This window comes from Magnolia sinica, chromosome 6 (assembly GCF_029962835.1).
Source record: "Magnolia sinica isolate HGM2019 chromosome 6, MsV1, whole genome shotgun sequence".
NCBI lineage: Eukaryota > Viridiplantae > Streptophyta > Magnoliopsida > Magnoliales > Magnoliaceae > Magnolia > Magnolia sinica.
In genome coordinates, this window is record NC_080578.1 from 71,171,361 (window position 1) to 71,191,771 (window position 20,411).

At 40.8% G+C, this 20,411-nt stretch overlaps 1 protein-coding gene across 5 annotated transcripts in view; it reads left to right on the plus strand.

The window, feature by feature from the left end:
• LOC131248849 (lysine-specific demethylase JMJ31) overlaps nucleotides 1-20,411 on the plus strand; it is a 126,452-nt gene that overhangs the window by 97,485 nt on the left and 8,556 nt on the right. Inside the window, exon 15 of one of the 5 annotated variants that reach the window (XM_058249325.1) lies at nucleotides 12,417-12,492. The exons of the other annotated variants lie outside the window; for them this stretch is intronic. Coding sequence (XP_058105308.1) covers nucleotides 12,417-12,452 — 36 coding nt within the window. The 3' untranslated portion in view covers nucleotides 12,453-12,492. The remainder of the gene's footprint in view (nucleotides 1-12,416; nucleotides 12,493-20,411) is intronic. 5 annotated transcript variants of the gene reach the window in all.

Genomic DNA, 20,411 nt, shown 5'->3' on the forward strand with positions numbered 1-20,411 from the left:
GATATGCATCGATTATCACATGGAATATATCATTTGGAACGGTGAATTTATCACACTATTTGGGAAACATGGGAAAACATTGGAAAATTGGTCAAATTTTTCAATGAAACTTCAGAGATTGTTAAAATAGACATTAATGCACTTTTAAATCTTAACATCACAAAAAACAAGTGCACATAATAGGTTTCCTTTGTATAAGGTCCTAAGTTATACACTCTCTAACTAAACTGATGCAAGTATATTCAAAGTCTATTAATATAATTTATAAATAAAAGAAGACATGTATGGAAACACAAGTAATACATTTAAAACCAAAGTAGAAAACTAGAAATATACCTATGAATAATGTGTGTGGTTGGGGCTTAGACCCATATAGAGCTGCGCGGTGGCTCTAAATCATCATCTCCATCTCAACAGGGCTGGGAATAGTATTGTTGCTCCACAAATTGACAGTACCGTGCCCAAGTCATGGTAGAATTGTACTAGTGAAAAGACTCTCTAACATAACACTAGTTCTCATCCTCTCCGAATTGAACTAGTACGCCCATCCGTAGGTACTGTGTAATCATCACAGTCAGTGGTTGATATGGATCTAGGGGGGGCACATATGTAGCGTCTAAGTATCATATATGGAATTAATAATCAAATCTTAAAATATTTGAGGCATACTATCCATGTTTTGGTCCACCATATCAACGACTTGGGTTACTAAGAAGGGCCCCACTTGTACAAAATAGATGGATTAGTTTCAGGACACAATTCATGTTACGATGCATCAGCATCCTACAATTTGTCACTATAAGTGAGTTGAGATACGGTCTCAATCTGTGCATATTGGGTTCAAACTCATATGATTTTGTAAATTATGTGAAGTAGTCTGATCAATGGATCTCTTGTGTAAACAATAGCATAAAATCATGTCCATTGCACAATTTAAGGCACCGACTATTAGACGACAGGGTACCACTTCTATGATGAGGCATCACATTATTCAAAATTAGTGTGGCTAGGGTATACCTAAAATTCAATGTAAATTTCAACTTTTCAAAGCTTTGATCAAACTCTTTTTTGTTGAATGTGGATGTTTCTTTGACCATTCTTTTCTGGGCCTCACTAATTAGAAGAGTAGGATCTTCCAATCTTGAAGCTTTTCAAGGCCAGTGTTTCAAATATAGACGATATCAACCGATATAACCCATGATATATCTTGTATCCCACCTGCGTGATACGAAATGCACGAATATATCCCACATGTTTGATCCGGTAAGCAATTTCGATTTTTTATCCTTTTTTTTTTTTTGTAAATCATATTAAATCAATGTCAAATTGTTACAAATCTATGATTTTTCATGTTATTGGGAACTTCGATTTCAAGATTTGGAGGAGATGGGCCGAGTTACAGAAAATTGAAAAAAAAAAAAAAAATTCTCCCAATTTCTCGCAAATCAGTTGCAATCTGTGTCTAAACATTAAATCAAACATGTATGTAACTTGATCTAGTGATTCTTCTTTTGCTTTTGAATGTATTGCTTGTCTCTACACATTTTCTTACATTTATAAATTATATGAATAAACTTTGAATATACTTGCATCAATTCAGTTAGACAATGCATAGATTAAGACCCCATACAAAGAAAACCTATTATATGCACTTGTTTATATATATATATAATGTTTTGATTTATAAGTGTGTATTGATGTCTTTTTTAACAATCACTGAAGTTTCATTGAAAAATTCAACCAATTTCCCAATGTTTCCCCATGTTTCCAACAATAACAATATATTACGTGATGCAACTGATAGATCCCATGCGATACCCGATACATGTCCGTATCCCAAGGGTGCGATACATAACGCGATATCGATATTTCAAACACTGTTCAAAATATTGATGGTCAAGAATGAAATATCAATGGCTTCATTTCTTATGAATTCCTTTCTCTCGCTTTCTTCTCCCTCTCCATTAATTTATTGCGCCCTTATGTAATGGGCAATGTTTAAATTATCGGCGATATTATCAAATTATCGCTGTTAATTTCGGTATCGCTAGAGTTGCGACACCGAAACTCCCTTTTTTCTTTTCTCTTCCTAATATCGCCGATTTTTCGGCGATTTTATCGATTTTTTTCGAAAAGTCCAGTTGTCACTCAATGTTCGCAACATCGGCCGATATATTGGCTGATAATGTCGATATCGCAGTCCAACGATACGAAACACGTTGGAAGAAATATTCCGAAAAAAAATGGAGAGAGAGAGAGAGGGAAACTTTCAATAAGGTGGATTTCCGCACCTGTAGAATAGATTACCCTGATTGGAAGCTCTATTTGGTGGGCCATTTGAATCGAAGCTCGCCATTCGTAGGTTACCGTAAAGAAAATCTCGATTCCCTTTTCTTCTTTCTTCTATTAGATTGTTAACGGAATTGATTTAGGAAGAAAATGAGAAAAAAAAAAATCCAGAGAAATCCGGAGATTTGGGGAAGAATCCAGGGTTTCAGGGTCTCTCGGATGAAAAACGGGTTTGGAGCCCTTTTTTATTGGGCGCGGATGTGCTACTGACGGGTTGAGTAGCGAACTCGCTACTGAAGTGACGTCACCAAGTTCTGTGGGTCCCACCATGATGTATGTTTTGTATCCACACCGTCCATCCATTTTGAGAGACCATTTTAGGTCATGAGCCAAAGAATGATTCAGATCCAAATCTCGAGTGGACCCCACCACAGAAAAAGTGGAGAGAGTGACGCTCACCATTAAAATTTTCTAATGGCCATAAAAGTTTTCAATGAAGCTGATATTTGTGTTTTACCTTATTTAATGTTTGTGTTAACTTATGAACAAATTAGATCTCAAATAAACATTACGGTGGACCTTGGGAAGGTTTTAATGGTGGGTGTAACTCACTCCACTATTTTCCGTGGTGGGGTCCATTATAGTTTTGGATCGGCCTAATTATTTTGATCATGCCTTAAAATGTTCTCTCCAAATGGATGGACGGTGTGGATACAACACATACATCATGATAGGATCTACATAACTTGGTGACGTCACTCGCTACTCAACCTGTCATATAGGTAATCCGCGTCCTTTTTCATTGGGCACGGTTACATGAGGCACGTACGCATCTTTTCACACGTGTAGTGGGCCTCCAATCTAAACTGTTCATGTGATGCCATGAAACTCTCAGGAACCAAATTTTACCCTGATCTAAAACTCTGGTGGGCCATAGCAAAGAAAGATGCAAATTAAGAGAGAAAATTGTTTTCTTTTATAATGGCCCACTGAAGTCTTAGATGAAAGCAAAAGTTGAACCATAAAAGTTTCATGGAGTGCTGCATTACTTAGACTGTTCAGATTTTGGACTCCCATCACATATGATGAGTTCTCAGAAAGTTCTCAGGTAACTCTGCTGCTGGGAAAATCTGCGTTGGCGCGGATCAGGAGCCTAGAGATGGATGGTCTATTAGGGCTCTGTAAGGCCCACCATGATATATTTGTTTTATCTACACCGTCTATCCATTTTGATATGTTATTCTAGGGAATGAGCCCAAAATATAGCCAGATATGAGGCTCAAGTGGTCCACACCACGGGAAGTTGTGGTGGGAATGATATCCACCGTTGAAGCTTTCCTGGAGCCCATCATGATGTTTATTTTCCATACAATTTGTTCATAAGGTCTAATAAACCTAGATGAAGGGAAAACATAAATATTAGCTTGCTCCAAAACCTATGTAGCCCTAGCCCCCGTAATTTTTTTAATGGTTGTCATTCAATGATCACTTTTTCATGTGGTGTGGTCCACCTAAGATTTGGATTCGTTTCATTTTTTGGCCCATACCATAAAATGATTTGTCAAAATGAGTTAACGGTGTAGATACCAAATCATTTTAGCTTATTATCCAAAAAATAAGTACATCCCATTATCAAGTGAACCATACCAAAGGAAAAAGTGGTGATTGACAATTAATGGGCCACGAAAGTTCGGGATCAATCATATATTTGTTTTTTTTCTTTTAGTTCATTTACTTTTACGTGTCTTAATTAATGTATGCCAGCTGCATTTGTAATATATAAACTTATTTTTGTTGCTATTAAAGTGATTTTTTATGGCATCGCATGCTTTTTGGGTCCCATTAAATGAAAACTTATTATGTAATGTATTCTTTTCGCAATTTTTTATTCCTAAATATGTAAATATGTGTATTTAGCCATGTCTTGAAGTTTCACTGAAAAATTCCATCATTTTCCCCAAGTTTCCCCCCTTTTTCCTTGCATTTCCGGTTATCAGTGATATTATCGACGATAACGATATTATATCTTTATCTCTGGCCAGCGAAACTTGTAGCGATACCGACAACTCGAACACTGGTAATGGGTAGGGGTTTTTTTTCGAAAATTTTACAAAAAAAAAAAAAAAAAACACTACGTAATTAATTTGCCATTTACACTTTGCACCTTTTTCAAAAAGCTTCCTTATTAATCAATATAATTATCATCCCACTGCCTTTCGTCACAGCCGCTGTGAGCAAATGGGTCAGTGACTCAGGTGGGCCCCACTGTGATGTTTATGTAAAATCTATCTCGACCACCAAGTGCATCACCAAATGTTGGCCAAGGGCCCAAAAAAAAAATAGCTACTCCAAATGGTCTCCATTAGCATGGCCCAAATGAATCACGGATGGATATGATTTTTGGGCCACAAGCCTAAATTTTTGTAAGGAATCTAATGGTTGGAGTGGATTACATATAATTATCATGGTGGGCCTATAAAAATCAAGTGGTCATCTCTTTCCCAACTGTTTCCTTTGGTGTGGCCCACCGGAATCATAGGCCAACCTTGTTTTTAGTCTCTGGGCATAATATTGAACTAAATATCTAATGGTCAAAGTGAATCTTATATAAACATAACGGTAGGTCCTGTTAAAATCCAGAGCAACGTCCCATATAATTACATTTTTTCTGCATAATCTCTTTGTAGTAGGGGAGGGACACCGGGACTTTATTTTTGGCAGGGCCCACTGTGATCTGTATGCGAATCCACTCCGACCATTAGATGCATTGTCACACCCCAAACCCGGAAATCGGGCTCACAAATTCCCGATCGCCGAATCCGGTGCCGACAGCCTCCATAGTGCCCCATTCTCGGCTCCCAACGTTTATACGTCAAATTCCGATCATGGGATCTTGCAAGGAGGGATTTTTTTTTCCAATATACATTTAACTCGTAATAAGTATAACCACAAGTTTACCCAAATCATAAAGGCAACATCATCATCACATACCCGCTAATATAAACAGTTTGAGTACAATGTTGAAAGGGAAATACATGTATCGAAATCAAAGCTCTAAAAGTCAACTACATGCTCCAAGCTCCACGCTACTGCAACCTAACGCCACTTGTACACATCTATTGTGCATAAGTTTATAGAAAGCTTAGAGGATGGTGAAAGTGTGTATGCAAGATAAGTGTCAAGCACACAAATACAACGCCATAATCATACAATGTCGGAAATACTGGCAAGATCATGAATCATAAGATATCAGAGTAAGCAGAAACATACTGGTAAGTCCACGAATCATACAATATCAGAGTACAGAATGCAGATCATAATGAACCAAATATCAGATGCCGAGGATGTAATACAATATGCAAATCCTGACGAGCCACGAATACCATCAACCTCATCTAAGCCATATAAATGCAGAAACATAGTAACCCAAAATGCTAAATGTTGTGAATGCAATATAATATGTGGTGCGAATGAAATGACTAAGATGGAGTGAAGTCGGGATGATAGTACGTAGTATCGCAGGCTATGAGGTCCATCACAAGGGACTTCTATCCAAACCAATCTCATACCTAAATTTGGATAGCCAGACTCAATGTAGTAGACTCCTGATCTCAGATTAGTTGTGCTCCCCAACTGAAATCCTTGCTATTACGAAGGTACACGATCAATTAGTTGCGCACCACTAGCCTGAGTGGATAGTGAATGAATGAATAAATGAGTATGCAAGTCCTGCCTAGTAAGTTCACATATCAGTACCGTACATCTCTAGGATCATCACCGAGGTCTAGTACACTCCAAACCAGATTGCCGCCCCATCGTGCACAACCAGGTGAGTGGAAGAGACCTCACTATCCGCCTGGCCAGTAGTCAGTCAATACCTACCTGGCACGTCGATAGCTGACCCATTTATGAGCTAGTCAAACTCAGCCTAGTTTTACCCACTACGAATCGGGCGGATAAGGCCACACCCCCTCCCAACTAACCAAGACACAGTGGGAGACACTGCCCTACTGGTATTCGGCACTCGGGCACTCATATATCCACTCGGTCTAGACGTTGGGGCGTCTCCTGGCCACGGAGGTTTAGGGACTTTCACCCACGGACATCCAAAGTCCCCAGATGCTCGAACTAAACATTTTCGGTGTCCCATCTGGCCATCTACGACATGCTTGTGGAGGCCATAGCCCTGATGTCGCTAAGGCGCACAGTAATCACAATCACATAATGCAAGATGCAAGAGTCACGTAGTCCAATCATGCATCAATCCTGCACATACCGAGCGCTCATGTGGGACGACTCCGCCTATCAGGGAGTCCCATAAACAACCTGCCCTGTGGCATATGCAATGGTCATCCACATCTCATAACAAACATGCAGATGATGCGTATGGGCATGTATCATGATGCTATGCTGTCACATATTCATAATCGGCATCGATAATTGGAATCAGCCTCGACAATCGGAATCGGTAAGAATGGGCCTATTAAGGCCTAAGGGAAGCTCACAATGTGGACATTTAACCATCATTGCTCATCAATGTGGACATTTAACCGTCATTGCTCCCAAGGAGTGGCCCACATAGAGCCAAACATATAGTGGGCCCATGACCTCACACAAGGGCCTAATATACATCACCATGGGCCTCACTCAAGGGCCTACTACACATCACGATGGGCCTCACACAAGGGTCTCATACATCACATGGGCTTCATATACAACACTTCGGGCCTCATCATATAGGCCTCATATACATCAAGTGGGCTACATCAACGGGCCGCACCAATGGGCCTCATAAACGGGCCATAAATACTTCACATTGGGCCTCATCAATGGGCCATAATAAATCACGATGGGCCTCAATCATAGGCCACATATGCATCACATTGGGCCTGACTCATGAGCCACATAAACATTACATTGGGCATCACTCATGGCCACATAAACATCACATTGGGCCTCACCACATGGGCCATACAAACATCAAGTGGGCCGCATTACATGGGCCTCATATACATCAAGTGGGCCGCATCAATGGGCCGTGCCAATGGGCCTCATATACATCAAATGGGCCGCATTAATGGGCATCATATACATCAAGTGGGCCGCAACAATGGGCCACACCATATGGGCCATAAGTCCATCATAATGGGCCTCATCAAATGTGCCACAAATACATCATATCGGGCCTCATCAATGGGCCATAAATACATCGCATTAAGGTGGGCCTGCACATTCCAAATGGGCCCACCAGATGAACAGCATGGATGTTCAACACATACATCAAGTGGGCCGCACGTCCAGCGAACTGGACGGCGTGGCTAAAACATACATCATGGGCAGGCCCCATGCACTGCACGTTCAGCACGTGCAGGGTTGCCCTATGGATGGATGGTAGGATATAACACATACCTCATGATCCAGTAGCTGCGAGGCTGCGTGGGACCCACCGTCCAGGGTCTGGACGGTGTGGATCCAGCACATGCATCAACGAGGGTCCACACACGATGTGGACAGTACACGCATCTTGGTGGTCCCAAGATTTCAACTGTGGACATCAATCCTCACTGTCTACTATGGTGCGATCCATCTGAGCCTTGGGATCTTCATATAATGGATAAAGGATGGACGGTGTGGAATTTTCACATGTGCAGGGTGGGACTTGCAAATGGACGGCATAGATCAAATAGGTATAACACATGGTGGGCCGCTGCAGCTGCTGGACAGCAGTCCAGCAGTATTTCCACAGATGACGTGGATGCAAAAATGCATACATCAAGTGGTCCAACACTGTCTAGGGTCTGGACGGTGTGGATATACAACATATACATCACGTGGGGGTCCCACGTCCAGTTACTGGACGGCGTGGATGCCACATGTGTGGGCCCTACGTCCCAAAGATGGGCGATGAAAATAACACATACCTCATTATCTAACCCATGACATTTGCTGACATCACTACAGCCGTGGGTCCCACCTTCCCACGGATGGTGTGAATAAAAATATATAAATATGGTGGGTCCCTCGTCCAATCCCATGGACGGTACAGACACCACACATCAAGGTGGGGTCCACAAGTGGGTCACAATACATGAATCATGGTGGGGTCCGCACGGACCAAGCTTATATTTGTTTTCCTGACATCCAGGCCCGCTGGAGACTGGATAGTGCCAGCTCCAACAACTGGACCCAATCAAATCGGGGCCCACTGATGGACAGCCCGGGTGAGATTCATGCATCAAGGTGGGGTCCAAGTGGTGGCCCACCGGAGTTTGGATCAAACTGATATTTATGTTTTTCCTTCATCCAGCCCTGTCCAGACGGATGGGCAGCAAGGTGGGTCCCGCAAGCGAACGGTCTGGATCATCACACGTGTATCATCAGGTGGGCCACACATCAAAGAGAGAGAGAGAGAGAAAGAGAGTGAAAGAGAGACATGAGTAGCGAAGGGACTCCGCCAATATGGGTCTCTCTTTAAACAATGCATACATCAGGATGGGTCCCACCATATGTGGGCCCTCTAATCATCAAAATCACACAAAAATCACCCACCTTTGATCTCCTCTTCCTTCTTCCTCCTATAGCCTCTAGAGCTCCAAGAGCGATTTCAACGGTCGAGATGATCTTTGGATGGTGGAGATGGGAGGTAGAAAGGTGGGCCACACTAGCTTCTCTCATGGAAGCTTGGATGTGGATTGCTTGGAGAATGAGGGAGAGAGAGATGAGAGAGAGAGGTTGTAAGAGATAGGTGTGATGGGTGAGGGATGGGTGAAAGGTGATGGATGTACTTGACATGTAAAGGATGTGTAAGAGGGAGAGTTTACTTTGGGGATGGTGTTGTACTTGACATTGATGTCTGATGTGTACTTGATTGATGGGATTGATGTGATGTTCTCTTGGGTTTTGCAACGTGTAGCGTTTTTCTCGAACTGAATGCGGGCCCACATTCCTGGCCTGGGTATCGCCTCAGCACGTAATACGCGGCGTCGGAACCGTGGCGACGACGCGGTCGCAAAGGTACAAGTCTCGGGTCGAGCTGACTCTGGAATATGGGATACGACTCAGGGTCACGCGCAACTACTATCTACACATCGCGGGTCGCTGGAATTCGACCGGGAGGACCGTGGAAGCCTACGGAACGGTACGGGCTAGGATACAGGTCTCACATGCATAATCCCAGTTTAGTCACAAAACCTAAAAATCAGCTTTCGACTTGTGATTTAGGTGGGACACATGAAAGAAAACAGTTGGGGGAGCAACATTCACCTTTGATTTTTACCCAGCCCACCATAGTGATTACATGAAATGCACTCCAACCATTAGATGACACACCAAAATTTAGGCCCATCCGTGATTCAGGTGGGCCATACCAAGGGAAACAGTTTGGAGGACGATCATTGCCCTATACACGTTTCCAATCATGTAGTCCACCTGAATTATAGATGGGGTGATTTTTGGGCTCTTGGCCTAACTTGAGGTGATGCACATGGTGGTTGGGATGGATTGTACATAAACATCATGGTGGGACCCAACTAAGTAGCCGACCCATTTGTTCGCCAAACCACCCAACCAACCATTAAAGATACATAACAAAAGGTAGTGGAAGATGACTACAAGATTGAATTCTCTTTCCCTAGTGAATTGGTCATCCCATGCCTTTTGCATGTCTCATGTGTGGAACTAGGCAAAAAACAGGAATGCCTTGAGCAATGGTTAGCTTCAAAGCTTTTATAATTAGACATGCTAAAGCCTTTAACTTTAATGGGTAGCCATAAACATTGTCGGTCAGAGGGATTCAATAGTTTGGAAGGCACATATTGAGGATGACCAACCATATATGCCCAAAGCCAAGTTGTTGAATGGTCTCTTTGCGATCGGGTTCATACCGATGCGGTGTGTGGCGTTTTTTGTACTGATAAATCTTCAGACTCTTGAGAGTGTTAGAATGGTCACACGTGTGAGGTGATCACATGTGTGGACACATGTGACATGATCACACATGTGACCATCATATTTGGGTCTGGTCTTTGTGCATGGGTTGAGTATACATGAGCTTTTGAGTCTATGGTAGCGTGCTTATTTATGTTTTTTGGTGTAAGGGTATTTTTGTAATTTCCCCTTTTAAGTGAAGTCGTACTAATAAAACAAGAGGGTTGGGGGTGTGTGAGCAGTAGAGCTCTCTCTCTCTCTCTCTCTCTCTCTCTCTCTCTCTCTCTCTCTCTCTCTCCCTCCTTGAATTCTTCCTTTTAGATCGAGAACATGGTATCAGAGTGACTTTTATCCAGGTTTTGGTTCTTGATCTATCTTCTTTACCTTATTTGGGAAACCCTAAATTGTTTGGGGTTGATCTAACCTAATCTCTTCTAGGTGTTGTGCCCCCACGTGATGGGTGGTGAAATCGTGTTTAACGACTATGTGTAAGGCCTACTTTTGCATTATACCCACGTGATGGGACAAAATGGGCCATCGTTCATCCAGTGTGTGATCTACGTTGAGTTTCTTGAAGCATGAAATCAAATTTGAGGGTTATTTAGAAGTTTGTGAAGACCCTCCTTTATTGTGTTTATTGAGACAAGTTGAAAGTCGAAATCAAGTATTGATTTAGTACATCAATTTGTTGGAGAATTTGTATTGAAGGAAAATTGTTGTTATTATTCAGATGGATTCCAAAAATGATCCTAAGAGCAGTATTGTATCCTCATCGGATTTGGTGCCCCTCCAAATAACATCAATGAAATTGAATGGCACAAAACATATACCGTGGGCTACATTTGTAGAAGTTTTTCTGACTGGAAAAAGGAAAGTTAAATATTTGGCATCCCCCAAGCCTAATATCACTGCGGCAGATTATGATGATTGGGTGGTAGAGGATGCCCAAATTAGGGCATTGTTGTGGAATAACATGGAATCACATATCAGTGTTGTGGAATAGCATGGAATCCCCCAAGCCTAATACCACTACGGCAGATTGTGATGATTGGGTGCCAGAGGATGCCCAAATTAGGGCATTGTTGTGGAATAGCATGGAATCACATATCAGTGCCACCATTATCTTTCTCAAGACTGCCAAAGACGTCTAGGACACCTTGAAGGAAATGTATTCTGGGGAGAAAAACTTCCGTATTTATGAACTCCTACAAAATATATTTGCATTTCAGTGGGGGGATAAAAGTGTGGGAGAATATTATTCTGCGCTACCCAGCATGTGGGAAGAGTTGAATGCTTAGCAACAGTTGTCAATAGATTTTGAAGTTATGCGTAGGCAAAGGGAGGAACTTTGTGCTACTAAATTTCTCTATGGCCTTAGACATAAGTTTGAGCCTGTGAAGTCCTAGATTCTTGGAGGTAGTAAAATTTCCTCATTGACAGAAGCGTTCACCATAGTACAAAGGACGGCTAGCATGTCTACTCAAAGTTTCATTTCATCAAATTGTTGGACTTTTTATTTCTGCAGTGGGTAGAGGTGATGGGGGATTTCAAGGTGGCCGTGGTCAAGGTGATAGATTTGGAGATAGTTGTAGTTGAGGCGGTAGATTTAAAGGTGGCCGTGGTCGTGGTCGTGGTGATCATCATTGCCCTCATTGTGGCCTCAACAATCATAATACTTATTCATGTTGGGATCTTCATGGAAAGCATGCCTAGGCTAATCAAGTCAACTCTCTGGAGGATAGTTCAGAAGGTTATGTATCCAATCATGTCACTCTTGCTGAACTGAGTACTTTAAGTGACACAGTCACTATGTCCAAGGAAGAGTACGCTAAGCTTGTGAAAATTCATTCCTCTCATGCGTCTTCTTCCACTACTACCCTTGCTCAGTTAGGTACATCTTGCCTTACATTTTCTGAATGTACTACATGGATTATTGATTCTAGTGCTTCCAATCATATGACGGGTAAGCGTAATTTACTATCCTAGTTAGTTCAGTCTTCATCCTTTTCATTTGTTACCCTGGCCGATGGCACTCTTAACTAGTGTATCTAGTGAGAGTTTTGTATGTCTTACATCAGATCTTTCATTGTTATCAGTTTTGTATATTCCAAAGTTCCTATTAAGCCTATTATCTACAAGTAAACTAACCAAATCCCTGAATTGTTCTATCAATTTTTTTTCTTTCTTATTGTGAGTTTTAGAATCTAAAGATGGAGGATGATTGGTGGAGGGCATGAATCTAATGGACTCTACTATCTCAAGAATGAAACGACTAAAGTTAGAGTTGCATTTCATGCTAACTTCTTTCCACATCAATGACATTTCAGGCTTGGGCACCCATCTTTAGCTAATTTGAAGCGTTTTGTCCCGTCTTTGCCCTATGTGTCTAAATTAAAATGTGAAGCTGGTGAGCTAAGCAAGCATCATAGAGTGCCTTTTCTTTCCCGTGAAGATAAAGTTAGTGACAAACCATTTTATTTGATACATTCAGATGTTTGGGGACTCATTCATATTTCTAGTTTATCTAACTTTAAATATTGTCATTTTTGTGGATAATTGTTCTAGAATGACATAGTTATATTAGATGAAAGATCGTTCTAAGGTATTTATGTGTTTCAAAGAATTTCATGCTCAAATTCAAACTCAATTTGATGTTAAAGTGTGTGTTCTAAGATCAGATAATGCCAAGGAGTACAAATCAAATCTTTTTCATTCCTTTTTTTTTTTAATTCTCATGGCATCATACGTCAAACATCCTATGCACACACACTAAAGCAAAAGGGAATTGCTGAGTGTAAAAATCGTCATTTGCTTGAAGTAGCTTAGGGCATTATTACTAGACATGAAGGTTCCAAAGAGTTTTTGGGGTGATGTGGCTTTAACTACATGTTATCTTATAAATCGGAAGCTCTCATCGGCATTAGGAGGTCAAACTCCTTTTATCTGTCTTGTATCCCCAGTGTCCTTCCTTATCTCTTCCTCTTAAAATTTTTGAATGCGTATGTTTTGTACGTCAATTTGATCATGTCTCTGATAAGTTTGTGCCCAAAGCTATAAAGTGTGTTTTTCTAGGGTATCAAATACTCAGCGTGGCTACAAATGCTATAATCCTATTACCTGAAGACAATGTGTCCATGGATGTCACCTTTATTAAAACTGCTCCATATTTCTTCGATGATGGAAAGATGTTGCAGTATTCCAAAAACTCTACCACCCTTCCTATGGTGACATACACAGATTTACTAGGATAGCAAGCCACAGAGTCACATCCCAATCCTCCGCCATTGCAGGTTTATTCTAGACGTTCCAAGAGAAGTACTGAAGCAGCTAGTGATGTGCCCTCTGCTAGTTCTTCCAATTTGTCTGAAGATCCTCCCCTTCAGTCTTCACTAGATTTGTTGAATGAAGCTAATCAACCTATTGTTGTTCAAAAAGGTATACGTTCTTGTACTTTACATCCTATTTCAAATTTTGTTTCATTGAATGGTTTATCACATTCATTTCGACAGTTTGCTTTGTCCTTGTCATCTGTGTCTGTCCGTCGATCATTTTGGGGGGCTCTACATTCTGATGGGTGGAAAAGAGCTATGGAAGAAGAAATGGTTATGCTTTATCGAAATCAAACTTGGACTCTAGTTAAGTTACCTGTTGGAAACTGTGAAAATGGGTAAATACCGTAAGTACAAGTCTGATGGCATTATGGATCGTTTAAAGGCTTGTCTAATGGCAAAAGGATATACTCAAATGTTTAGAATCGACTACTCTGAAACCTTTTCCCCGGTGGTCAAGCTTCATTCAATTCATGTAGTGATCTCTATTGCTGCCCATATATCAACTAGATGTAAAGAACTCATTTCTTCATGGTGATTTACTTGAAGAAGTGTACATGGAGCAACCACCTGGCTTTGTTGCTCAAGGGGGGGGGGGGGAGGGGGGGGGGAGGTTTGATAAAGTCTATCAACTAAGAAGGTCAATTTATGGGTTAAAGCAGTCTCCACGTGCGTGGTTTGACAAATTTAGTAAAGTGATAATGCAGTTTGGGATGAAATGCAATTAGGCTATTTACTCAATCTTTGTTAAGCAGAGGGAGACTTGCACTCTATTTCTTATTGTTTACGTGGACGACATCATCATTATTGGAAATGATAGTAAAGGCATATCTAAGTTAAAGAAGTTCTTGCAACAACACTTCTGTACAAAGGAATTAGGGTATCTTCAATACTTTATGGGTATTGAGGTGGCTCGATCAAAGTTGGGAATTAATTTATCACTAAAGAAATATGTTATAAACTTGTTAGAAGAGAAAGGTTTAATAGGGGCTAAGCCAGTTACAACTCCTATGGATGCAAACTCCAAGTTAAGTATAGATGAAAGAGACATTTTTGATGATCCAAGCAGATGTTGCCAGTTGGTTGGGAAATCGATCTATTTAACTATTACACAGCTTGATATTACGTATCCAGTCAGTGTAGTTAGTCAGTTTATGCAAGCCCCCTCGCGTTTCTTATATGGAAGCCGTGGTCCATATTCTTAAATATTTGAAGGGTGCCTCAAGTCGTGGAATTCTCTACAAGCAAAATGGACATCTTAAAGTGGAAGGATTCTTTGATGCATACTAGGCTGGATCTCCTTTAGATAGGCGACCCACCACAAGTTATCCTACTTTATAGGAAGTAATCTTGATACCTGGAAAAGCAATAAGCAACAAGTTGTTGCTCATCCTAGTGTAGAAGCAGAGTATAGAGCCATGGCCCATACCACATGTGAACTTGTGTGGCTGTCTGGCTGAAGACGTTGATGTATAAGTTAGGTTTTGTGGTTGATACTCCCATGAACCTATATTTTGATAATCAAGTTGCGTCACATATCACTAATAATCCAGTCTATCATGGGAGGGCAAAGCATATTGAATAGACTGCCACATCATCAAAGAGAAGGTCGCAAACAAGGAAAATCGACACCATTCATCAAATATGAAGACCAAGTTGCTAGTATGTTCACAAAGGCTTTAAGTCAGACTCATCTAGACAAGTTTTTTAACAAGCTGGGCATTTATGATATATATGCTCCAGCTTGAGGGGGAGTGTTAGAGTGGTCACATGTGTGAGATGATCACACGTGTGGACACTTGTGATGTGTCCCCATGTGTGAGTATCATGTTTGGGTCTGGTCTTTGTGCATGGGTTGAGTATACATGAGCTTTTGAGTTTATGGTAGTGTGCTTATTTATGTTTCTTGGTTTAAGGGTATTTTTGTAATTTCCCCTTTTAACTGAAGCCCTACTGATAAAACAAAGAGGGGTGGGGACGTGTGAGCATTAGAGCTCTCTCTCTCTCTCTCTCTCTCTCTCTCTCTCTCTCTCTCTCTCTCTCTCTCTCAACCTTCTTACATTATTTCTTCTAGATTGCGAATAGAGAGCTCCGAGACATGCATACCAAAAATGACGGTAGCCTCCTCGCTTGCGTTGATGGGTTTGATTCCGTACCAACTCGCGTAGTCTAGTTTGACTTCTAGATTTTGCAGGAAAGGTAACATGTGGATCCTGTAAGTAGACTAGGTGAGAAATACGAGCCCGTAGGAAACGACAACGTCTTTGTCATTTGATCCAATAGCATTTTGTTAGATAGGAAAAATGATCTAGGAAATAACGAGGAATATTAGAAAGAAAAGATCCATTAGGTAATGAATCTAGTTTGAAGCCATCTGTAGCAATAAATCAACAATATGAAGTGAGAAACCTTTTCTTGCTCCCCGATCAACCAACACACTGAAACCATGTGAACCTTGGAGGTCATGTGGCTATCAATGGTTCCATGATTTTAGAGTTGCATACTTTCATTCACAACCAAGGATTGTCACGACAAGACAGGCCATTTGAAGAAGGGGGAGGTTGATTTTAGAGTTGCATACTTCCATTCACAACCAAGGATTGTCACGACAAGATAGGCCATTTGAAAAGGGGGGGAGGGGGGGGGACTACATGTCTTATAGGTCCTTTTGTGAGTACTAAATTATCTAGTGCCAAAAAATGAAGTTAAGTCTTAGCAACTAAAGAAAGAAAGTCGGGGAGCTCACTCCCTACAAGGAGAGTAGAGTACCAAGCCAAACTAGGAAGAGTCGAAGGGGGAGAAAGGGAGCTCACTCTATGTAGGGAAGAAAATCAACCAAACCAATGTAAAAAATATTAACAAATTAAATAATATTTGTTCCTTTATTTGCTTTCTATGTCTATGCTCGGCTTGCCCCTGTAGCTATTGGGTTTATGCACTAAATGACTTAATGCATCACGGGGGTGGTCAAAGTATGCTGTGGACCACTGTGTTAACCACATGCACTCATCTACTTTTCTCAAAGGTCTTTCCTTCTTCTACGCTTATTGTATAGACTAACACATGTGTTATTCCTCCTTCCTAGTGGGCTCGCTGCAACTATGTTATCGCTCTTTTCTTTTTCTTTTTTTGAAATCTTGATTTTCCTGCCTTTTCCAATCCTAGAATGAAGTCTAGCTCCCCATTTCAAAGGGAAGTTAAAAAAGCCATTGTTGTTTGGGTAAGGGGATAATCTTGCCCGACTCTTTATCTCTACACTCGGGTTTTGAGTGAGGTGGTTTGTGCTGTAGGTGATGTCAGTTAGTCACTCTAGAAGAGATAGATAGGTGAAGAAGACTAACATATCACTTGAGCAACAATAGGTGGAAGATGATTTCACACTAGGTCAAGGGTTCAAGTCCTTACTCTTACCCTGGTGGTAGACTCACAATAGTTTCAACACTAAGTCAAGGGTTCGAATATTCGTAGGTGGTGAAATCCCACTATGGCATGAGTGTGTGTGGGGTGTGTGCGTGTGGAAAAAAGAAGAAGAAAATCACACTATTATTATTATTATTCTAGTTTTGATTTATTTGACTATTCCATTGTGATTCCCAAAAGCCAACGAGCTCAATATAAAAGGAATCTACTCTTCCCGGATGTTAGAGAATGTATTCAAATCACCGGTGAGGAGTCCCCAAAAGCCCAAGCTCACGAGCAGTTGTAAACCTTCATACCAGTGGTTGAGCATCATTCCCTTTCTTACTTTGATGCTATGAGATGGGAGGCAACATGCTTGGTATCACTACCACATATCAATAGGGGGCACTTACCAATAGAAGGCTCTTGCTAACCATTATTATTGATGGGCTTTGGAGCCAGCTGAAAAAAGTATGAACGCGCACCCTTTTCAGAGTGGCCTTGGTATGCAAAGAACTCCAGCTCGTGGGCAGGTAATCCCAAGTGATGATTCAATATATATTTATGGGGCTTTGGAAGCAATGAAGAGAAATGTCTATCAATGAAGCCCTTCATGTAAATGGTTTGATCTTTGATACATGACCTAGATTTAATGGCTATAGCTCACCAGCATGACATATTGTCACAAACTTCTATTTATGGGGCTGGAAAATCTATACACATTGGAAAAGTTTTCTTATTTACTAGGAATTGAATAAGAGGCTTACTTATGGGAGGTGTGCTATTATAGAGCTGGTACCAAAGCCATTGTATCCAGCGTTCGAAATATCGGTATCGCGCAATGTATCGCAACCTTGGTATACAAATACGTATCGGTTATTGCACGGGATATATCGTTTGTATCGCGTAATTTATCGCAATTTTTGGGAAACATGGGGAAACATTGGAAAATTTGTTGATTTTATCAATGTAACTTTAGGGATTATTAAAAAAAAAAAAAACCCTAATGCACACTTTTAAATCATAAAATCTCAAAAAAGAAGTGAATATAATAGGTTTCCTTTGTATAGGGTCCTAAGCTATGCATTGTTCGATTGAACTAAGACAACTATATTCAATATCCACTCCGTCCATCCTTTTTTTCATATTATTTTAGGACATCATCCAAAAAATGAAGCAGATCCAATAATCAGGTGGACCATACCATAGGAAACAATGGTGATTAACCATTAGTGGGCCACAAAAGTTTGGATCAAGCTGATAGTTGTTTTTTCTCTTCATTTAAACTTATGTGAAGTTATCAACATATTAGGTGCATAATAAAATATAGGGAAAATCAAGGTACACCCTAAGAAATTTCTAAAGGTACCGTGTTCAACCACCACTGTTTCCTTGAATATGGTCCACCTAATAATTGGATCTTCTTAATTGTTGGGATAGTACTATAAGATGATCTGAAAAAATGGATGGACAAAGTGGATATATGATACACACATCAAGTTGGGCCCCACAGTAGGGGTTGTACGTTCATAGGTGAGGATGGGTCTCACCTAATCCGCTCCCCGGCACCACACTGGATCTTATCATACTAAGTAAACTATGTGGCCCACCGTAAATGTACGTGGTTTATACATGTCGTCCATCTATTTTTTCAACTCATTTTAGGTGTTGAGCACAAATTTGAAACATATCCAAAGTTCAAATGGACCATACAAACTGTAGGAATACTAATTTCCATTGTTGAAACCTTCCCAAGGCCTAAAGTGATGTTTATTTTTCATCCAACATATTCATAAATTCACAAAGACATGGATGAAAGAAAAGAACAAATATCAGCTTAATCTAAAACTTCTTTGGCCCCCAAAGATTTTTCAATAGTAGACGTTCTGGTGTGGTCCACTTGAGCTTTGGATACGCTTCATCTTATATTTATATGCTATCCAAACCGTTTATAAGGTCTTTACAAATGTGATGAAGTGAAAGCACCCAAAAGATAGCCTGAGACAAAACCTTTTTGGCCATAAGAATGCTTCAACGGTGCTCACTAAATGCCCACTTTTTCCTCTCGTGTGGCCCACTTGAATGTTGGATACGCCTCATTTTTGGTCACATGTCCTAAAATGAGCTCGCAAAACTTATGGATGGGGTGGATTTCCCATAAACATCTCATTGGGCCCCACCCAGCATCCTTGCGCAGGAAGTGCCTACAAAAGGCTTTCGCAGGAAATTCACGTCCGAAGACGAGCACTGACACTTCCAAGCTCGAGTTGCATGGACGGTTCAAAGTTATATGGGCCCCACAATAATGTATTTATTATATTCACACCATTCAACCATTTGGAGAGATCATTTTAGATCATGATCCCAAAAATGAGTCATATCCAAAGCTCAAGTGGACCACACCACAAATAATAGGGGGACAGTGATTCCCATTAAAACATTCGTAGGGCCCACCATAACTTTTATTTTCCATCCAATCTGTTCATGAGGTCACACAGACTTGGATGAAGAGGAAAAACAAATATCATATTGATCCAAAACTTCTGTGACCTCAAAATGGTTTCAATGGTAGACGTTCAATCTCTGACTACTGTTTGCAGTGTGATCTTTGGATTTGTCTTATTTTTCGGGTCAAGCCTTACGACGAGCCTGACAAATGGACGAACAGTTTGGATATAACGCATACCTTATGATGGGACCCACAAAACTTGGTGGCGTCAACGCGCCAATAAGCTCGGTAGTGTGCGGTACACCAGCCAACGCAAATACCAGTAAAAAAGGCTCGGATGCCCTTTTTTTCAACGCAGATAGGGTTCCGACATTCCAGAACCCTAAAATCTCTCCCAAATCGATGATTTCTTGGATCTTGGCAATGATTTCTTCAAATTTCAGAGAGGATTTCTGTGGATTTCACCCAAATCCAGTCGAAAGCTACTCTCTTAGGCAGATTGAATAGGTAAGTGATTTTATTTTTTTTTCAGAATTTCTGGATGGGATGTCGTCAAATGTCGTCGGATGTCGCACGGCTACAGTCCTATGCAAAAATTTGCAATATCAGGCCTTATCGTGCGATATCTCACGATATTTTGTGATATATCGCACGATAAATGGAAGTTTGGCATTTTTTCAGTATTTTTCAGTATTTTCTGGGGGTTTCGTATCGCTGACTGCTGATACCGATATTATCGGCCGATATTATCGATATTACGAACACTTGTTGTATCTAGGTCATGATTCAATTATCCTAATCGTTTATTCAATCATTTAATTCTTTTCCTTTAATTATTTTCAACCTCCTTGAACATTGCTTTTCTGAGCCATTATTGAAAAGTTTAGGATCCTGCAGTCTTGAAGATTTTTGAGGCAGCCACCGTCCACTATGAGGCCCATATAAACAGTTTAGCACACTAAAACATGACCAGAACAAGTGGCTGTAGACCCAACATATCCTATAGAAATATGTTGGGA